At 45.2% G+C, this 21356-nt stretch overlaps 1 protein-coding gene and 1 non-coding gene across 13 annotated transcripts in view; both read right to left on the bottom strand.

Moving 5' to 3' along the window:
- The window catches only part of Palm2akap2 (PALM2 and AKAP2 fusion), a 469586-nt gene that overhangs the window by 18035 nt on the left and 430195 nt on the right, over positions 1-21356 (bottom strand). For all 12 annotated transcript variants that reach the window (XM_031377474.1, XM_031377472.1, XM_031377476.1 and 9 more), the window contains one exon: positions 9518-11981. In XM_031377474.1, the coding sequence (XP_031233334.1) occupies positions 9518-11981 (2464 nt within the window). The remainder of the gene's footprint in view (positions 1-9517; positions 11982-21356) is intronic.
- Positions 13834-13940, bottom strand: LOC116097194. The gene has a single exon (XR_004121256.1). It is a non-coding gene; the product is annotated as a U6 spliceosomal RNA (small nuclear RNA).

Genomic DNA, 21356 nt, shown 5'->3' with positions numbered 1-21356 from the left:
TTTTTTTTGAGATTCTCATGTGGCCCAGGCTGGCCTTGAACTCCTGACTCTCTAATAATTGCATCTTAAACTAAGCATCTTCCGAGGAAGAGAGCTCCTCCTTCCTAGGTTTTCACCTCCTTCCTGTAGGGCTTACAAGGCAGCCCCAGCATCAGTACCTCATCACCCCAGCCCCAAATTTCTTTGAAGCAACCACATCTGATAGCTCCTCAGACTTATCCCACTTTCAAGGGCATTTCTCATTCCTGACTATGTTTATGATCTAAAGGGTCCCATCATCCTATTACCCCATCTGAGATCCTTCAAAGGAAGAGATGAAAGGAGGATGGCGGGCTCCTGGTGCGGGGAGTCACAGCAGGAACTGTGCAAGCCCCAGTCCTCGGGGCTGGGGGTGGGGCTGCTGGCTGAGCAGGTTGTTCTCATTCACCCCAAAGAAAGGAAGTCAAAACTGCAGCTCTGGGCTCTGCTCTCTGGGGACTTGAGTGGCTTTAGATGCTTGCTGAATCACCCCCAAGCTGTGTGAAGAAAAAGAGGCCATTGACAGAGGAGCAGGCCAAGGCACGTCATCTGGTGGGTGTTTTTGTTCCGTTCGGTCTGGTCTTTTTAAATTCAAGTGGGTAATAGTTTTTTTTTTTTTTTTCCTCTTGAGAGATGTTAGAAACAAAGGATCTTTGAGTTATGACTCCACAGACACAGAGCGTAAAAATCATCCAGATTCAAACTTTTGGTTTACATGCCCGTACAAAACTGTCTAAACGTCTGGAGCTAAGGATTGATCCCACAGAAGGAAGACTTGAGTTGTCAGGAATGACGGTGCTCTGTCCGAGTACACACACCGCCTTCTCTGCATTCTGCGAGTGGGAGGAACTGAAGATTCTTTTCTCTGCCCCCTGTAAGCACAGCCTACCCAAGGGGAATCCCAAAGTATAACCAAGCATGGACTCGAAATAGTTTAACTATTTCTGGTGCATGGATAGAAAACACAGATTCAGACTTCTTGGTTGTCTTTGTCCTCCTCATAAGGAGACAGCCTTGGTTAGCTCAAAGGGAAATTCTACCGCCCTTCTCAGCGTCCTGAGGTTGTGAGTGTTAACATTCTTAGCTTCTTGAGTGTGTGAGGATGGCTGGGAATATGTAAAGGGGTGGGGACCTTGTGGACCAGGCCAGTGAGTGAAGATTCAAGGGACCATTTATCTCTGCATGGACTAATTATATTTAACATAATTCTTTCCAAGCTGAGTGTGATGGAACGAACACCTTTGTAATTCTGGCACTTGAGAGGTGAAAACAGGAGAATCAGGAGTTCAAGGCCAGCCTGGGCTACATGAGACTCAAAAGGACCAACGATATTGTTATTACTGTTTGTTTGGGTTTTTTCCCATTTTCACTGGTGAGGAAACAGGTTTACAGAGGTGAAATGAACTATTTGTACAGCTAGCAAGGAGCTAACCACTGAATGTGATTCCAGAGAAGTTACTGACTCTCTTAAGCACCTGTCTTCCTTGACTGGCTCTTTTATATATGAATTAATGTTTGAATAATGGGAAATAAGAATGAGGTTGGTACTGTCAACCTGATGTGAGATGCATACAAGTTTTGGGAGAGGTCCATATTTATCTTCAAGAAGCAAAAGGGCATTATATAAACTTACAGTGGGATTCTCTGGGGCTCTCATAGTCTGACTAGCACATTCCCTGCCCCCTCCCCTGGCTTCCATCCCTCATCCAGTCCTCTTCCAAGCCCTCAGTAGAGGCTTATTCACAAAGATCAAATGCATCCGAAATGCCAATGTCCTTGGGAAGTACACAGCCTAGTAAGAGTTGACGTCACATCCTGTCCATGCTCCAGCAGTCACGGGTCGGGACATCCGGCTCCCAAGCTGGCTTTGATTAGCTCACATTTCTCAACAGAGATCTTGCAAGAATCAGGCCTTTTGATTCACTTCCTCTTCGTTAAAATTGAGACTGTAGACTTTCCTTGTACGTGGCTGAGTCTGATTCCTGGGAAAGAGTTATGCCCAGAGCATGGAGTAGGTATGAATGTTAGTAATGAGGACCTCATGGGGTGCCTCCCACATGTGTGAGCACAGCTAAAGGCAACACAGATCCCCACGGATCAACCAGTCTAAGAGCCACTGCGATCTGAATACGGTAGACCTGGCTTCCACAGGAGGGAGTTGAACTGAAGAGAGATTGTTTGCTTTTTTTAAAAAATAAACCCGATATCATCTGAAAGTCACAACCATACGCAGGCTTGTCATGGAGAATAGCCTGGAGTCTAATCCTCAGAAGAGAGAATGGCAGGTTTGAGCATGATGGGTTCCCTTTGCAAAACCTTTTGAGAGTGATGTCCAAAGGAACAATGCATTCATGCAGGCTTTTCTTATCGATTACTGTGGAAACGGTGGGTACTTTATAAAGAAAGACATTTGCCAGGTTCAGATCCATGAAATACAGGACAGTTCAAAGGAACAGAGACTATAGAAGGCAATCGTGATGTTCCACAATGATCAGTGACCAAGTGTCATTGACTTTGATCTCACGACACTAAAAATATTGCACTCAGTCAATTAATCCCTGATCATATTCAGATTAATCTAGTTCATTTGTAGATTTCGGGGAATGCACCCAACTCTGGAATGAATGGCTAAGCTTCTTCTAGAAAAATGAACTCGCAGAGAAAACTAACAAGACAACCAGCCTAAACAGCTAACTTACCCCCTTAGCCTAAATGTTTGGCAAGTACAAGCAATTTAGCTTATTTGTAACTGAGGCATTAAAACATCAAGGAGCCATGTAGGTTACCAGGGTAACTTTGCTTCGCTTTTGCAGCCCCCCTATTACCTGCCCCCCCATGCCATTGATATGAATTGAAGTGAGATGCTTTGCTTTTTTATGAATGTCATGACCACACACAGCTTATCACAGAAGATAGCCTGGAGTCTAATCCTCAGGAGAGAGAATGGCAGGTTTGAGCATGATGGTTTCCCTTTGCAAAACCTCCATAGATATATGGAGAGATGACTGGATAAATGGAAGAGTGGATAGAGATAGATAGGTAGGTAGGTAGGTAGATAGATAGATAGATGATAGATAGATGATAGATAGATAGATAGATAGATAGATAGATGGATGATAGGTAGGTAGATAGATAGATAGATAGATAGATAGATAGATAGATAGATAGATGATAGATAGATAGATAGATCCAGAGCTGCCTGGGCTATAGAGTTAGACTTTGTCTCAAAAACAAAGTAAAAAAGTTTGTGTGTGTATATGTGCACATGTAGGTGCATGTTCATGTGAAGGCATCTGTGCATATAGCCTCATGTGTTCCTATCATTTTGACCATTATCTTGAAGGGCTTTTGGGAGGGGTAGGCGACAAATGGGAACCTATGACGTAACTAGTATTGGATACAGCTTTAAGGTCTTGTTAAGTTGCAGCTAGCATGCTTAGATTTACATCAGCAAAGAATGTTCAGGAAACAGCAATGGACACCAACCACCTGTGGGACCTTCCACAAAAAGCTTATGCTGCTTCACACAGCCCCTGGACTTCACCTGGAAGTGAAACCTGGGTTCCTAACAGTAGACACACATTGAGAAGTGTCCGTTGGTGTCTACAATATGCAAAGACTGGGAAGCTCTTAAGTTCTTAATTATCACTTGAGTTTAAAAAGATGTTTGGGTAACCCCTGCCCCCTTTTTCTCAAGAGTATTTTACTCTCATGTATGCATTTGCCCTTAAATAAGGTTCATAAATCTGTCAAGGGGCTTCCTTCCCCCCCCCTTTCCTTCTCTCCTTTTTGAAACACTAGGGATTGAATCCACGGCCTTGTGCATGCTAGGCAAGTGCTCCACCGTTGAACTATCCCAGTCCTTTCCCTCCTTATTTTGAGAAAGAATCTTGTTGACTAAACTGGCCCCCAGCTCACTCTAGCCTAGACAGGCTTTGAATATCCACTACCGCAGCCTCCCAGGCAGATGGAATTATGGGCCTTCACCACTCTCTTATAAAGGGTGGGAGTGAGAAATATCACCCAAATGCCTTTTCAATATCTAGGGGATGGAGGCTTTGAGGTAACAGTGGGAAGAATTTGCACCTCCCTCCTTCTCTAGCACCCTCGCTCTCAGTGGACTTTGCTTACTGTTCGGAATCCAGCTTGTGGCCAGCGTGAGTTCCCCTAGATAAGGAGCTAAGACATTATCTTTCATCACCTAATATCATTAATCTGATCTGAATCACACAAAGCCTACTGAGTCACTGCTGGCAGGAAACTGAAGTGGTGCAGAGGAAACCCTAGGAATATTTCATTCATGAGACCCATGTTGGAGCCAGAAGTTCCAACCCACAGATGGTCAGAGTAAAGTATCAGCTTCCTCAGGGATCACAAACAAAGTAAGAGGCCGGCCGGCCAAGCAATACTCCAGAGGTTTCCAGACTCGGAAAAAAAGAAACCTGAATTTTTATTCACTTTAATTTTGGTTCCTCTCTCCATGCTGCAATCCTAGGAAGCTGTGGTCTCTTTTCTGCATGTCCTGAATATAAATATGAAGGAATGGGGTCTGTTCCCATCCTACTATGACTGTGTTCAGTGTAATAATAAAACCAGGACAGAACATAGACTCAGATAAATTATTATCTACTTTTCTTTTCTTTCTTTTTCCTTCTTTTTTTGGGGGAGAGTGGTGGTGAAGATGATTTGGTTTGGTTTGGGTTTTCGAGACAATATCTCTCTGCACATAGCATAGCCCTGACTATCCTGAAACTCACTATGTGAACCAGGCGGGCCTTGATCTGGATCTGCCTGCCTCTTGCCTCCTGAATGCTGGGATTAGAGGGAGCATCATGCCTGGCAGTTACTGTCTTCTTAAAAGGACGAAAATGAACGCTGTGTAAATTAGACACGGGGAAGGAGATTCACACTCACAAAGAGGGAGGAAACTGGGACCGGGTAACTGGAGGTCAGTGAGCCAACCCTGGCATCAATCCTACAGTAAACCCAATCCTAGTAGGGAAGGAAGCCTGACAGGCACATCACCTGGGGGAGCCAGACTAGACAGCAGCGTCTCCTTCCACCTAACAATTGTTTATGTGGTAGAAATAAAGCATGGGCAATACAGTGAGGGATTCCATTAAGAGACTGAGTGGAAATCAAAAAAAAAAAAAAAAAAAAAAAAAAAAAAAAAAAAAAAAAAAAAAAAAAAAAACCCTGCTATGGTCTGGTGTTCAGGAACCTCACAGATAGATTCAAATGTGGTTACCATTGTATGGCATCAGGCATGAGCTCTGGGGAAGTGATCAGACCATGGGGTCTAAGTCAGCGTGGATAGTATTAATGTCATGAGGGAAGCCACAGGGATCTATCTAGCCGCTTTCCTCCTTCCCACTACATGAGGACATCAAGAGGGGTTCCCTCCATAATCTAGGATATGGTTCCTTGTTAGAACCTTAATCTTAGACATTCCCAATCTCTAGAACCGGGAGAAAAAAAATCTCTATTGTTTATAAACCACTCGGCCCCAAGTATTTTGTCATAGTGAATCAAGTAGTCCAACTTGACCATCAACTATATGGACTTTCAGAAGGTTCCATTATGAAGCAACGCAACTGATGTAGGCAAAGTTGGCTGTGTTGTAGTTGTAAGGGAACCATGGCTTCCATGGAGCAGGAGCCACGAAGCTCACAGAATGTTTCTCCATCAGTGATACTTCCAGGTATCACCATCACTTGCTTGTGCAGTAGCTCCCAAGCTGGGGCGACCAATCGCATGGTACAAAGACTTTTCTCCAGGGCAGGATGCTTAACCTCCATCTCCGTGCCAAGCCAGCAACAGCCCAAAATGATTTCAGGTGAGCTTGACAAGTAAGACTTGTTGGGGAAAGCCAAGCTCTTTCTTGTGGCTGACCACTGGAGAACCCTCTCCCTGACGGTTTTCTTGCCTTAAGCACTTAGCTGGCTCTGGCCAGTGACCCGAGGGCATTAAAAACCCATCGAGGAAGTCTCTGCGCTCTCCCTCCTCCACAGCCCTTCCCTTTCCTTCCTGAGTAGCTCAGTCCAAGAGTCATTAGCTGGGGCTAAAAACCATGATGCCGCCAGAGGGCTGGGAGGAGAACACAGTGGCCTATGGAGGACTGTGGAGTCAGAGCAGCAGTGACAGAGGTAAACAGAATGCAGGGAAGGGGCGGTGATCACCTAGAAATTAACACTGGTTCATAATTTAACCAAGAAAATAGGAGTTTGGTTAAATGGTGTGGCTAGAGGGGTCAAACAAAGACCATACTGAGGATATCAAGGAGTAAGCTGCAAATATGGAAAGGGAAGAGTGTTTCATAGAACACTGGCCTCTGAGCAAAACAGCCGCCATCTGCATCAGACAAGCTGCACCTGCTTCCATAAGACCATCATCAGCAAGTGTTGTTCCCTCAAGGGAAGAGCAGATGGGGGAGGGTCACTGGACCCTTACCTGAGAGTCCAATACTCTCTCTTGCCCCTCCCAGTCACATTCGATGTAATTCTGCACACAGCCTCCAGGTCTCAGGTGTCTCTAGAACACATAGACTAGGAAAGGTTAACCAAATGTAGGGGAGCTACATTTATGCAGCTACGGGGAAGTCATCATCCAAGCTAGGTAAAGACTTAAAGCTTTGGGGTCAAGACACTCCCGTAAGCAACCCTTCACCAGTGCTCTGTAAATAAGTTCAGTAAGCTCATTGGTCCCCTAGGATGACCTTTGGAAGAAATATACTTAAGTTTGACCTTGGGAGCTTATAAAGATGGGATAGAAATTATCTCCCCAGGGAAGAAATTTTTATGACAAATGTGAATAACTGTATTAAATCAGAATTAAAAGATCCCTGACTGAGTAAAATTGTGTACCATATACCCCACCCCCACCCCAACAGTCTGAGTTTGGGTCACAAGAACCTCAGTGAAAATCTAGATGATTAGTGTACATTTGTATTCCCAGTGCCCCCACAGTGGAGAGATTGGAGGCAGAACTGGGAGAATTACAGGGAAGTCTGCAGATTGGCTAGCCTGGGTTACACAACACAGGTGCACAGACAAGAGCCTGCTCAACAAGGTGGAAGGTGAGAACTGATTCCTAAAAGGTGTCCTCTGACCTCCAAATCCATACCATGACAAGCACATTCACAGTATCCCTCTCCTCTCCCTACCCCATGCCACTAACTTTTGGAAAAGAACTTTGCATGAACCCATGGTTTTATAGGTAGGTAGGTAGGTAGATAGATGGATGGATAGATAGATGGATGGATAGATAGATAGATAGATAGATAGATAGATAGATAGATAGATAGATAGATAGATAAAAGATTATAGATAAGATAGATAACATGTAGATATGTTTAATCTCCAATTCTGTTTATTAAGCCTGCCTTAGTGGGCAATCCAACATTAATGCACATGCCGATCTTGATGTATACATCTCATTCCTCAGTAAGAGAATAATTGCTCTTTGTTCTTTGGAGATAAGACTGATGAGCACGGGATAAAATGGAACACCATGCAATAACAAAGCATAAGGGAGTGCTCAAAGAACTGCTTCTCAGAAAGACACAAAGGAGAGCCAGAAGGGATTTCCATACTATAACTAAACAAATTGAGGATAAAAATAACAAGACAAATAATAACTAATTATTGAATGTAATGGGATTACATGAGACCACATTGATATAAGGAAATTCTAGACATCAAGTCTGATAAGGAGTGGGATAAAGAATCCACAGTCTCCAGGCAGTGGTGTTGCATGCCTTTAATCCCAGCACTTGAGAGGCAGAGGCAGGCGGATTTCTGAGTTCAAGGCCAGCCTGGTCTACAGAGTGAGTTCCAGGACAGCCAGGGCTACACAGAGAAACCCTGTCTCAAAAAAAAAAAAAAAAAAAGAGTCCATAGTCAGGTGTGTTTAGACAAAATATGTATTAATTTCAAAAGGAAAATGTAGCTTCTCTGTGAGAAGCCTTACTCCTTAATCAAGTGATCAAAAGTAATACTGAATGGTCAAAACTAAGATCTGTATATCCCAGAATGAGCTAATACCATATGCTACTTGCTTAGACACTGTGAGGACGCACCATCAATTTGACCGTGCTTCCCCTAGCAAAGGTGAGATGTAATCACACAAAAGCATCGCAAAGACCCAACGTGAGGGACGTGTTACAAAACTCAGGCAGTAGAACATCATGGTGCCAAGTGATTCTCAAGCAGTCCAGAATAAAAACACACTGTGCTCCAGAGCGTTCCTTTAGGCTTGGGATTATCTCGAGTTTTAAAAAGTTAATAATATAGAAAGAGCCTGTGCCACTGTAGATTTGATGGAGGTCAAGGGTCAAGATGAAGGAATTAATATCTAAATGAACCAAGTTTAAACAGTGGTAGTTACACTTTAGGGTAATGCTTCTTAAATTATCTCTGATGAAGGATCAGTTTCCCCATAAGTCTACTGTAAAACACATGGTCCCACACTTGGGTTTCAGGATGGTATTCAATGTTCTACAGTGCTCTCTTCTAACACCCGAATTTATCTCGGCAAGAACCATACATACAGTGTCTGGACCAGTTCCGAGCACACCCAGAGAAGCTCGTCTCCAAGGTGAGATGAACAGAGCTCCAAGGGCTATCATATCCACGTGGGAAACAAAAGCCCCAGGTCACACCGTTAGCCACAGTGGCATCCGCAGCATTGCCATCTATACAAACAATTCAAGAAAGGGGCTGCCCAGACAATAGAAGGAGAAGCTTGTAGTAGCTTCACTTCTTGGAATGGACAAGAATGGATGGAAATGTCCAGAGTATACTCATGTCTAGACGGAGGTTGGGGAAATGTTCTAGGATAACGTCTGAGGAAGACGTTGTTAGGCAATCTCATGGTGCAAACATCTCAGAGCAGACCTAGAAACTAAGACTGTTATGATTTCACTGGGTAGTACCTCATGGGAGCACTACCATAAAACTGCTCTATATTACATGAGTGTAACTGGTGTGTGATCACATAAAGGAAGCCAAACCCAAGCAAAAGGGAAATGGACAGAATATTCTGCAGACTATAACCCTGAGTTAAGACCATCACTGCTGGGAAGAAAGCCAGCATCCCAAAAGGGGTTTGTAGAACACAACACGTCCCCCAAATTCTATGGGTTTAATCTAACTTTAGCTTTTGAAGGTCCAGTTACTGATTTGAAGACATAGCTAGCACAACAGCTCTACTCTGCCAAAGTCTATGCCTCACTCGGCCAAGATGCAGCAGCCCTCCAGGGGGTGAAGGGTGGGAACCTATACAATAAATAAATCAAGACAAGGCAGCCTGAGAGACAAAGAGCCATCATATCCACTGAGAAATAGCATCCGAGACCTAGGCTTGGCATCCTTCCAGGGGACACCCTAACACCTCTGTGGAAATCCTCCTTGCCAAAGGCATAGTGGAGGCTCCAGACGGGGCCAAAAAGGCGGGAGTCACTTTCCGAGACACCTGGGTGCAGGATGCAGCTGTTACTCACCTGGAGCAGTCTTGTAGCTGGTGGTCCTGGAAGGCAGTGATGGGGCGTTCTTGGTCTTGGGGCTTGGGGTGTTTTGCCTCACTTGTCTCTGGCGCTTTAGCTCCTCTTCCCTTTCCTGAGCTGCCCGGATCTCTTCTTCAATCATGGACAAAGTCCGCTGCTTCCTTGACCTCAGTTTGAAGGGTCCAACCATGACATCAGACTCTTGAGTAGCCAGGAGGGAAGCTGTGCTTCTCAGCTCGGCTGCCTCTGAGTACTTGCTGAAGTACCCTCCTTCAGGCCTGGTCTCTTCCATGTTGACTGGACCGCTGGGCTGCACAGCTGCGGGTGGCTGGGGGAGCCCCTTTTCCCTGAGTGCCCTGTCCTCCACAGGGAGGTTCTTTGGTAATACATCCCTTTTCTCTTGAACTGGAGAGGACACCTGAGGTGGTGCAAACATGCCCTGGGGCTTCTCAGAGCCAGGAGCCTGGCTTCCAGCTTCCTCTACCACTGCTTCATGTTCCTGCTGTCCTGAGCCCTCCTTGCTGGTGTGCGGCTCAGCCTTATCCACCTGCTCGGCTATGGCTTGTTGAATGGCATTCTGTACCAGGAGCCCAGCCTGATATTCCAAGGGGTCATCAACAGATGGGGAATCCCCTAGTGTGGAGGAAGGAGAATAGAAACCATGGTCACTGAATGACTTGGAGACCCCTTCTCGACCCTCTGAGGGGTTGTCTGTTTGGGGAGTCTGAGGCAGAGAGAAATCAGCCAGTGAGTTTTCCTGAAGGGCATTGGGTGTCTCGTTAGAAGCTCCGCTGTCACTTATGTTGTCCATGCTGAAGTCATTGGACAGAGTCTCCAGGACAGTGGTGTCCTGAGACCTCACTGACAACTCATCCAAACCTGAGTCCAGTTCCTCCTGGGTCAAAGATACATTGACCGATCTTGAAAACTGGTCCAAAATCCCATGATCTTCATCTTTGACAACAGTCAGGACGGCCTTGGCGCTTGTGAACTCTCCATCCTCTGCCCACAGTTTAGATAAGGGTCCACGTTTGGAAGGCTCAGTATATGGCCCCTCCTTTCCCTGAGTGGCAGCGTTACCTGGACTGGCTCCTGCAGGCTGGCTCTCAGATACACAGGGAGCTTTCTGCTCCTTGGTTGCCTGTGTGCCACAATCTTCCAGAGTTCCCCCGACAGGAGCTGGTCGCAAGATGGTCGATGGCTTGTCCGAGTTGATGGATCCAAGAGGTTTGTAGAAAGGCTTGATAGAAAACAGCCTCGGGGTGCTCTGGCCCTTGGCTAGGGTTTGCCTGGAATTCTCCATCAGCTGGAACTGTTTGCGTGCAGCCGAGAAGTCAATCTGCTCCGTGACGACATCCTCCTTTGTGTGTTCAATGCCATCGAGGTGTTCATGAGCAGCTAGGGCTGTGCAGGGCTGGGACGTGGACAGCTGCTGCTGTTGCAGCTGTTGCTGCTGCTGTTGTAACTGTTGCTGCAGCTGCTCCTGTTGCAGCTGTTGCTGCTGCTGTTGCAGCTGTAACTGTAGCTGCTCCTGCTGGGCCCTTTTCTCTTTGCGTTCCTTGTACTTTCTGTGTGACTCCAGATGTTCCTCGTCCAGCTGTTCCTCAATAGTCTTTTCCTGGGGAGGATTCCACCACTTGGCAGCGATGCCGGGATTCTTCTTTACAGCCTGACTCCGAATGAGCTCCCTCCGCTCCTTCTCCAGCTCTATCATCTCTTCAGAGGGTCTCACTTTCCGGACGCAGAACTGCTCCTTCTCCCGCTCGTCCTCCTCAAAGAGCTTGGAGGGCTTCTTGTCCTCGTGGAAGGCACGCAGCTCAAACTTGGCTTCCTTCTTCAGTGTGGTGAGTGTGAACTCCCCATCTCGGGAGGAGCAGTGGGAGCTGGTAGAGGAACTGGGGCTGGCAGGTGCCTGCAGGCTGTTGCCCAGCATGTCTTGGTCAGTGGAGTGTCCATTGGCTCTTTCTCCTTCAGCCATGCTGTCAGAGGGGCTTCTACTGAGCTCGATGTGAGGAGGCACCTGCCTATTAGATGCTTTCTCAGTGGGTTCTGCCTGCGTGACTGAGTGGGCAGGCGAGCCTAAGCTGCTTACCAGTATGGCTGCACCAGGCTCTGGGGAGGAGATTCCGTTGTAAGTTCCATCCACAGAGGAATCACAGCAGTTGGCCTCCAGCACCTCATCTAGGTATTGGATCTCTCTGGCGACATCATTATCTAAAGACTCATGGTGATCAGTGAGGAGGCCATTGTGTGAGGGCGAGTAGAAAGGGGAGGAGTGGTCCTTGGAATGGGGGGTAGAGGTGACTCCAGGTACACTTTTACATTCTGCCACGGACACCCCAATTTCCATGTTTTTGTGATCTGGGGAGAGAGAGCTGTCGGCAGTCTCTAGGCGACTGTCACCACTGTTGTCTTGCTTGCTTCTCAGCTGGTTAGCATCCTCGGAAAGCTGGGGAGGCTTCTAGAATAAAGACAAAACACAAACAAGAGTTAAATGCACATTGCTGGATGTAGATGCTATCATGGTTTGAATATGCTTGGCCCAGAGAGTGGCACTATTTGGAGGTGTGGCCTTGTTGGAGTAGGTATGTCACTGTGGGCATGGGCTTTAAGACCCTCACCCTAACTGCCTGGAAGTCAGTTTTCCACTAGCAGCTTTCAGATGAAGATGTAGAACTCTCAGCTTTGCCAGCACCATGCCTGCCTGGATGCTGCCATGCTCCCACCTTGATGATAATGGATAGGACCTCTGAACCTGTAAGCCAGCCCCAATGAAATGTTGTCCTTATTTATAAGAGTTGCCTTGGTCATGGTGTCTCTTCACAACAGTAAAACCCTAACTAAGGCTGATGCCAATCAAGAAATTCACTCAGTAACACTGAGTTTCACTCAGGAAACGGGGCAGAACAGTGACACGTACTTATGAATAGAGATCTCCTGTCTAATAATCCTTTAACTATCCATTCTGTGTGGTGACATGTGCCCGACTCTCCTGGTTAGCTTTAATGATCAACTTGACAAAGCCTAGAATCCTCTGAGATGAGAACCACAATAAAGGGCTGTGGGCATGTCTATGGGGGATTATCTTGTTGGTTAACTGATGTAGGAGGCCCATCACACTATGGACAGTCCTATTCCGAGGCAGATGGGCCTGAACTATGTAAGAAAGCTAGCTGAGTATACACCACACTTTGAACCATCCATCGGGTAGCACCCTCCATGGTCCCTGACAGTGAAGTGAGTTCCTTAGCTGGGGGAAATGTTGTGTGGAATAGCGAGTCAGCTCAGCTTTGAGCTTCTACCTTAACTTCCCTCAATGATGGACTATGCTCTAGTCTTGTAAGCCGAATAAACCCTCTCCTCACCTAAGCTGCTTTGGGTCAGGGTGTCACAGCAAGAGCAGAGAAACCTGGCCATTTACAGATTCCTTCTTGTTCACTGGGTGTTGAATATATACATGCTTCATTTGAAAATGTCATCTTCTAAATTAGAAGAAAGGGCCATAGTAGGTAAAAGGACCCTGTCATCAAGCCCAAGGACTAGAGTTATGCATGGCATCCACATAGTGCAAAGAGAGAACTAAGTCTCATGGCTTGTCCTCTGACCTCCAGATACACACTGAGGTATGCACATGCACACACACACACATACACACATGCAAAATACAAATGTAAAAGGAGTAAAAATAAAGTAGAAGACACTACATAGTTAATATGCAGCCACCACAGATTATCACAGGCTTCTGATGAGACTATTTCTAGGCATCCGCAAGTGTATAAAGGTCTTTCTGCAGAGCTATTTTTCTTCTTAAAGACATATGATTCTTGGCCAGATGTAATGCAGCCATTCTGGAGACAAGAAATGTTAGGGACTCTTTCCATAATATATACTGGTAGATCCCTTTCTGGCTGCTCACAAGCTACAGGTCCCCGCTGACATGCAATAATTGACTATGTATATTGCAAACACCATAACCAAGGCCACTAAACTGCACAGTTCAGTTCTCCATGATGGTGTAACACAACTCCTCTTAGCTACCTGGTGCTCTGGAGTGCTAGTTGCCGACAGCACAGCCCCTCCAGTTTCTAAAATGTTTTCTGCATGGTATCACAATCTATGGCTAATAAGAAAATGTCTTTTTATTTTCCTTTTGGGTCTTTTTGAGACAGGGTTTCTCCGTGTAGGCCTGCTTGTCCTGGATTCTGCTGCTTTGTAGACCAGGCTGGCCTTGAACTGGAGATTCCCACTTGCCTCTGCCTCCAGAGTGCTGGGTTTAAAGGTGGGCCGGGGAAGAGAATGAGATCTTTTTTTTCTTAAATATGGAACGCTTCACGAATTTGCATGTCATCCTTGTACAGGGGCCATGCTAATCTTCTCTGTATCGTTCCAATTTTAGTATATGTGCTGCCGAAGCGAGCACGAGAATGAGATCTTAATGTTTTCATTGCATCACATTTTCCTTAGTTCTCTAGTCCGTAATCTTGTCAGCTGTTACTTTCAAGTTTTTATTATCTACAAAATTAATTTTAAATTTGAATTACATACTTATATAAATATACAATATTCATTATATATTTATATATTTACATATGTATGAATATTTTTATATATTCATTTTATAATACACACACACACATATGGTCACAGTGGCCCATGACTTTAATTACAACGCTTGGGAGGCAGAGGCAGACTGACTTCTCAACTCAAGACTAGCCTGGTCTACACACACATACAAAATCTTGAAAAACCAAGAACTTGCAAATAAAAATATCACTACCAAAACAAGCCAGGATTAATCATATCACAGGACTCCAGCGTGTCTCAGAGAATTCCAGAAGTGAACTGTGAACTTGGTTAGGTTTGCCTTTCCTTCTCAAGTTTACAATTGCACCTGGTATGACTGGACAGGATACAATATGACATTATTTACCTGTGTGTTTGCATGTGAGTTTATATAACCCATGAATGTGCATGCTTTGAGTGTGGAGGCCAGGAGACTATTGTCAGATCCCTCAAAACTGGAGTTAGAAGCTGTTTGTGAACCTCCTGTTATATAGGTGCTGGGAATCCAACCCAGGTCCTCTGTGAGAGTGGTACACACGGTTAACCATCTAGTTATCTCTCCAGCTCTAACTTTAAAATGTGGAGCAGGCTGGCCTTGAACTCAGAGATCTGCCTGCCTCTGCCTCCCAAGTGCTGGGATTAAAGGCATGCACCACTACTGCCTGTCAAGCTGGTCTTGAACTCAGAGATCCACCTGCTTCCGCTTTCAAGTGCCGGGACTGAAGGTGTGTGTCATGAACTAGCGGTTTTTTCATCTTTAGAATGAAGCCTGTCCATATAGCTTTTGCTGCCACCTTCCTTCATTTATGCTGGTGGGGGTTCTGCATATGCCATGCAATGCCACCGTCTAGCTGCATCCTTGGCCCTTCACTGACGTTTTAAAGCCATTAAAGCTAAACCATGTTTCGTAACGTAGATGTCCGTACCTCCTCCCCATATCATCAGGGATTACAGAAGCCTACTGTAGATGACCACTTGTCTAGCATGCATGGGACCCCTAGGTTCAATTTCCAGCACTGGGAGGCGGGAGTAAAAAAAAAAATTACAGACATTTTCAATGCAGAAACGTATTGGCAGACATTCAAATCAAGTAAGCCCAGGGCAAAGCTGGTTCACTCCAGCAGGAAGTGATTGCCAGGAGAGACAGACCAACAAGGGAAGGTGATGTGAGAGTCACGCCTTGATTCCAGCCTCATCTAGCCAGTGAGCCAGTGATTAACCACAGGAAAAGCAGAGCGTCCCTTTTCTATAACTTCAGGAAGGAAAAATGGAAAGTAATAGGAAGCTCATGGGGACACATAAAGTTAGAAAAAAAAAAATCATTGCTCAACTGAAACACCTCAGAATAAATGAGAAGACGCTGTAATATAAAGAAAGAGAAATCAAGAGGCGCACTCATTACCGGCAGGAAACATATTTTGCAAAGTCTGATGAAATGAGCAGCCGCCTTAAAGCTCCCAGGGACAAGAGGTCCTGGATTTCCCATGCTGCCCCGGGGAGCACAAGTGTATTCCAGTTTGCTTAGAGTTGAAACCCTCGACTCTACTTGTGTCCTGTTAGTCTCTAAAATAGGAAAGCCCACCTGTCTATCTTCCCCAGAACTTTGAAATGACTGGGTTTTTGGCCCCTGCATCCTTTTCTCCTAAGCACTTCACAGCTCAACTGTGCCAAGCGGATACATTGACAGCTCTTTCAAGAACTCAAAAGTCGTATCTAGTTCACAAAGGAATACCTCATGGAGTAAAGGCAACTGGATGCGAAATGTTGAAAAATCTGAGGAGCGTTTGGCAGTATATTTTTTCTGTGTCCAAAAAAAAAAAAAAAGGCCTTTGAGTTAAAAATGGCAAGTACTAGATCTTCTGTTAGACTGTGATTAAAAAAAAAAAAAAAAAAGAGGAAGAAGATAGTCAGGGGCTTGAAATGGCTCAGGGTTCGATTGAGGACCTGAGTTTGATCCCCAGAACCAGTGTCAAAAACCAACTGTTCTAGCTCCTGCTTGTAGTCCCGTGCTAGGGGAGGGAGGGATACAGAGGCAGAGAGACCCCTGAAAATCCTAAATCCCAGTGAGCTACTCATAGAACAAAGGACACAGGGATTTGACCTCTGGCACATACATTCTCATGCACACCCACACAAAAATATACCTAAATACTAATTGAGCACAGTGACTCACTCCTATAATCCCAGAACCAGAGAGACTGAGGCAGGAGGATTGCCAACAATTTGAGGACAGTCTGTGTTAACAGCACAAGACCTTGTCTCAAAACAACAAAAGCTACTTAAGAATATTGGTTCAATAGACAGGAAAGATAAAGTAGCAACAGCCAATCAGGGACCAAGCCAGATGACCTGAGTTCAATCCCCGGGACCTGCATGGTAAAAGGAGAGTGCCCTGAATGGTAAAAGGAGAGTGCCAGCTCTGGCAGACTGTTCTCTGATCTCACTATGACATAAATATGCATCCCAACCCCCACATAAAATGATAAAGCATATTGCTTAAAAATAGAAATTTGGATGCCAGATGTGATGATTTATGTCTTTAATTCCAGCACTGGGGAGGCAGGTGGATCTCTGTGAGTCTGAGGGCAGCCTGATCTACAGAGTGAGTTCCAGCACAGCCAGGGCTACATGGAGAGATTCTGTCTAGAAAAACAAATCTAAGTTTGGGCTGTTAGTATAGCTTGAAGAGATCACTGCCCCCTCCCTGCAAGCTGCATACTAGAGGGGGCATACACAGCAAAATATTTCCCTTCCTCTGAGTTACAGATGGTACACACAGTCCAACCTTGTTCTTTCCACACACTCAAGAGATTTGGTGGGGTTTGTTTTGTTTTGTTCTGTTTTTCTTTTCTGACACAGTGTTTTTCTATGTAGCCCTGGCTGTCTTGGAAGTCTGTAGACCAGCCTGGCCTCAGAAATCCAACTGCCTCTGCCTCCCAAGTGCTGGGACTAAAGGGGTGGGCCACCTAGCTTAGCTAAGAGATTTCTTCCTGATGCTTAATTCTATCTCCTTTGGGGGAGGATGGGGAGAAATGCTCAGGGACAACAAAGCTGTGTTAACCATTCAAAGCCCAGCACCAGAAAGTTAGGCAACAGTTGTAACAAAAGCAAATTCCGGGCTTGGCTCTCAGCAGGAGGAAGAAAGCTTCAGGTCCCAGGCCTGATAAGATCAAAGAAACTGCAGCAGGTAAAGGGGAAAGGGCTAAGGAATCTGGGTTGCAGGCTTCTGGGCTTGACATCATTAAACTATGTCTGTCTTGTTTAAACCAGCCAATGCCTACAGCTCCCTTTGAAGATAAGGGAAGAACCAGAATTTTCTCCAGGTGTCAGATAAGGTGAACGGAAATCCAGATTCAGATCAAATGTGTTTGTGACATTGACTGGAAATGCCTTTCAGTCCTGATCTCTAACGTAATGAAGAGATGTGAAAACCCCACCAAGTGGCGTTTTCTGGGGTCAAAGAAAAAGTAGGGTGCAAAGGGCTTGTGGGTGATCTTTAGCCTGCCAGAGACAACCCTCCAGGTAGAGTCTTAATACTAGGGTACATAATATCATGTCACCCTCCCACTGGCTTCCCAGAATAGCCAGCAGCTGGTAAGGATGTCTGCAATTTACTCTGGAATTCTTGGGTAAAGGCAATGTACTAGAATGCAGCTGTTTGCTTCTGAAACACATTGAAATTGCATTCCAGAGGCAGATAGCCATCCCGTCAGAGGAGGGGAACTTGAGTAGTGGTCACCTGGGACTCTAGGGCTAGCTTCCTCCAGCACTTCCAGTTTCCTTCAACCCCTCCAGACTCCTGAAGCTTTGCTAATTGGCATAGTTAAAATGAGAAATGGGCCTCCATTGGTGAAATTAGTGGCTTGTCTATTAGCATAATGAATGCTAGAAATAGGTGTAATGGGTGGAAACTCCATCAGTGCCTGGAGCCTCCACCTGCTGACTGGAGGACTCCCCCAACCCTTGCCTGAGGAGGGTGAGCCCCAGCTTGGTTCCAGTTTGCAGATTCTTGGGGTTGCTACTCTTTGAGGTCTGAGAACTAAAAGTTTGGTTTCCAATATTGGGTTCAGAGAACACGGGGGATGTTTAATGTGGTGACAAAATCCTTTCTATGCAAATGCTTAGAAAAACGGCATTTAAAATGCATTATGAAAACTGCAAAATGGTTAATGTAAATATAAAAAAAAAAGTTTATTTGCACTTTGGTGCAAATGACCAATATTAACTTCTTTCTTGTGGGAGACTTTCTTGAGAAGAGAATAGCATTGGATCAGTATTTTCAGAACAAAAATGGTTAAAGCAACCAATCTAGAAATATCGCACTGAAAGTACCTCTATTCTCCCAGCCCTTTCCCACCTCAGATCCTTTTATGCTTATTTTAGTACAAAGCTAAACACAATTGGGAAATGTTATTTGTTGCTAAAACCAGCAGAAAAAAATTATAAAATGCCCTTAAAAGTCAAAGTCTAGGTGCTGGAGGGATGGCTCAGCAGTTAGGGGCACTTACTGTTCTTGCAGAGGTCCCAAGTTCAGGCCCCAGCACCCAAGTAAGGTGGCTCATAATGCTCTGTGAGTCTATCTCTAGGGGACCTGATGCCCTCTTCTTGCCACCATTAGCACCTCCACTCACAAGCACATATCCACACACTTAAATATACATAATTAGTTAAAAACAGACTTAATACCCAACATTTGGGAGCAGAGACAGGTGGATCTTTGTGAGTTTGAGGCTACCTTGGTCTATGTAGTAAGTTCGAGGACACTCAGGACCACATAGAGAGATACTGCCTCACAACAAAATAACAAAATTATTATTATCATTATTTCATTTATTTATTTCATGTATATGAGCACACTGTAGCTGTACAGATAGTTGTGAGCCTTCGTCTGTTTGTTGGGAATTGACTTTTTAGGACCTCTGCTGGCTCTAGTTGGCTCCGCTTACTCTGGTCCAAAGATTTATTTATTATTTTATATAAGTACGCCGTAGCTATCTTCAAACACAACAGAAGAGGGCGACCGATCTCATTACGGATGGTTGTGAGCCACCATATGGTTGATGGGATTTGAATTCAGAACCTTCGGAAGAGCAGTCGGTGCTCTTACCCGCTAAGCCATCTCACCAGCCCCTATTGTTATCATTATTATTATTATTATTTTAAGAAAAGTCAAATCATAAAGGTGCACTAGATTTAGATTTGCTGGGGATGTAACTCTGTGGCAGAATACGGTACACAGAAAGCTCCCGGTTGATCCCTGGTACACAGAAAACCTGTACAAGAATCACTTGTATGAGATGGAGCTCACCCATCCTCAGTTCTTACGTAGCTGTGGAAATGTTGGCACAAACCAGGCAGCACAGCAAGTCTGTGCTGTGGGCACACTCAGTGCCTGTGCTGTGGGCATACTCAGTGCCATATCCCACTGAGCTCGCATCAGCCTTTGGTCCTGGCAAGACTCAGTTATCCCCACATGAGCCCTCAGCTGACACACCAAGGCCTCTCTGATTTAGGTTGGAAAGACAGCTTTTACTATTTAATGACTTTGGAATTAAGAGGTTTAGAGAAATAGAGGAGACTTTTCCCCTAAGATCACAAGTGGCTAGTAGTAAATGTCACCGTTCTTAATTTTATCACAATGTGTCAGAAGGTCTTCTCCCAAAAATAAGGCAGGAAGCTTCCAGAATAACATGGGAAAGGTCATGAAGAATGGACAGGCTGAGAGAGTATTTTTCCTGTGCCCTTGATCCTTGCTAGCTTGAATCTCCTTAAGTCAGATTAGACTCATACTTTAGGCTTAAGTCAGTGTCTTCCTTTTTAATTTTTTTCCCGAGACAGGGTTTCTCTGTGTAGCCCTGGCTATCCTGGAATTCACTCTGTAGACCAGGCTGGCCTCGAACTCAGAAATCTGCCTACCTCTGTCTCCCAAGTGCTGGGATTAAAGGCATGCGCCACCACCGCCCCGCAGTGTCTTACTTCCTTATCCAGACTGGAGCGAAGGCAGACTCCCTGGGGATGTAACGTCTGCTTCTTGTCTGGAGCACTGTGTGCTGGGCCCTCCAGATGGAGATGTAACACTGCAGTCTAGGCGTTTGCACTTTGGGCTAGCTCGAAACTAGAGTCTCTGCCCCTACTGACAACTTCCCAGGGATACGATAACCACAGCTCCTACCCATACCACAGACAATGGCACACAAAAGATCCTAGAAGCCTGCCTAGTTTCCATAAGAGATGGTGGCTGACCCCAGACCAGCTGGACGGTGGATGGCAGCATGCTCTTTCTGCCTGGGCCTGCGGCTGAACACACCAATACCAGAAGAACTAAAAGTATCTTTCCTCATCAGGTCACACCAGAAAGATGTGCTTGAATACAAGGACAAGAAAAGTTGATGCTCCTGTTAAAATGATGAAAAGCCAGATGGGCATCCACATTCATCTCTTTGTGTTCTGCTTCTGAAGAAGAGGAGGAGGAGAGGGAGAAGAAGAAGAGGAAGAGGAAGAAGAGGAGGAGGAAGATTTATTTATTTTTATGTGTATGAGTATTTGCCTTCAGTATATGTGTGCTCCATGTACACGAAGTGCCTGAAAAGTTCAAAGAAGAGCCTTGAATCCCCTAGAAATGGGCTCAGGGATGGTTGTGAGCTCCAGTATGGTACTGGGTACCAAACTCAGGTCCCCTGCAAGAGCAACAAATGCTCATAACCTTTAAGCCATCTCGCTAGCCCTTTACTCTGCTTAGTATACCCAAAAATGATCGGGCAGCTTCAGACTCAGGATGCTGTAAATAAAGACGATCAAGGTAGACGAATCCTTTCAAAGCCTGAGCTGAAATAAACCTCTTCAGAGAAGGAGGAGGAGCTGGACAAAATGGCTCATCGGTAAGAATGTATACTGCTCTTTCAGAGAACTTGAGTTGAGCTCCTTGTACCTACATCAAGAGGCTCATAAGTACCTGTAACTCCAGCTCCAGAGAAACCAATAGCCTCTTTTGGGCTCCTAGGACATCTGCATTCATATGCACAAAACTTCTCCAGACACATGAGTAAAAATTAAATACTAAAAAAAGAAGGCTGGAAAAACAGCTTAGCGCTTGAGAACACTTGTTCTCGCAGAGAGGACCTAGCTGGGTTTCCAACTCACAGCCATCTAAAACTCCAACTTCAGGGGATACAGCACCCTCTTCTGGCTGCAAAGGGCTACTACACACACAAAACAACTTACTTGCAATACACTAATACACATAAAATGAAAAGAGTATGTCTTTTTTTTTTTT

The sequence above is a fragment of the Mastomys coucha genome, unplaced genomic scaffold, assembly GCF_008632895.1.
Source record: "Mastomys coucha isolate ucsf_1 unplaced genomic scaffold, UCSF_Mcou_1 pScaffold18, whole genome shotgun sequence".
Classification (NCBI taxonomy): domain Eukaryota; kingdom Metazoa; phylum Chordata; class Mammalia; order Rodentia; family Muridae; genus Mastomys; species Mastomys coucha.
This window is presented reverse-complemented; position numbering and strand designations above follow the sequence as displayed.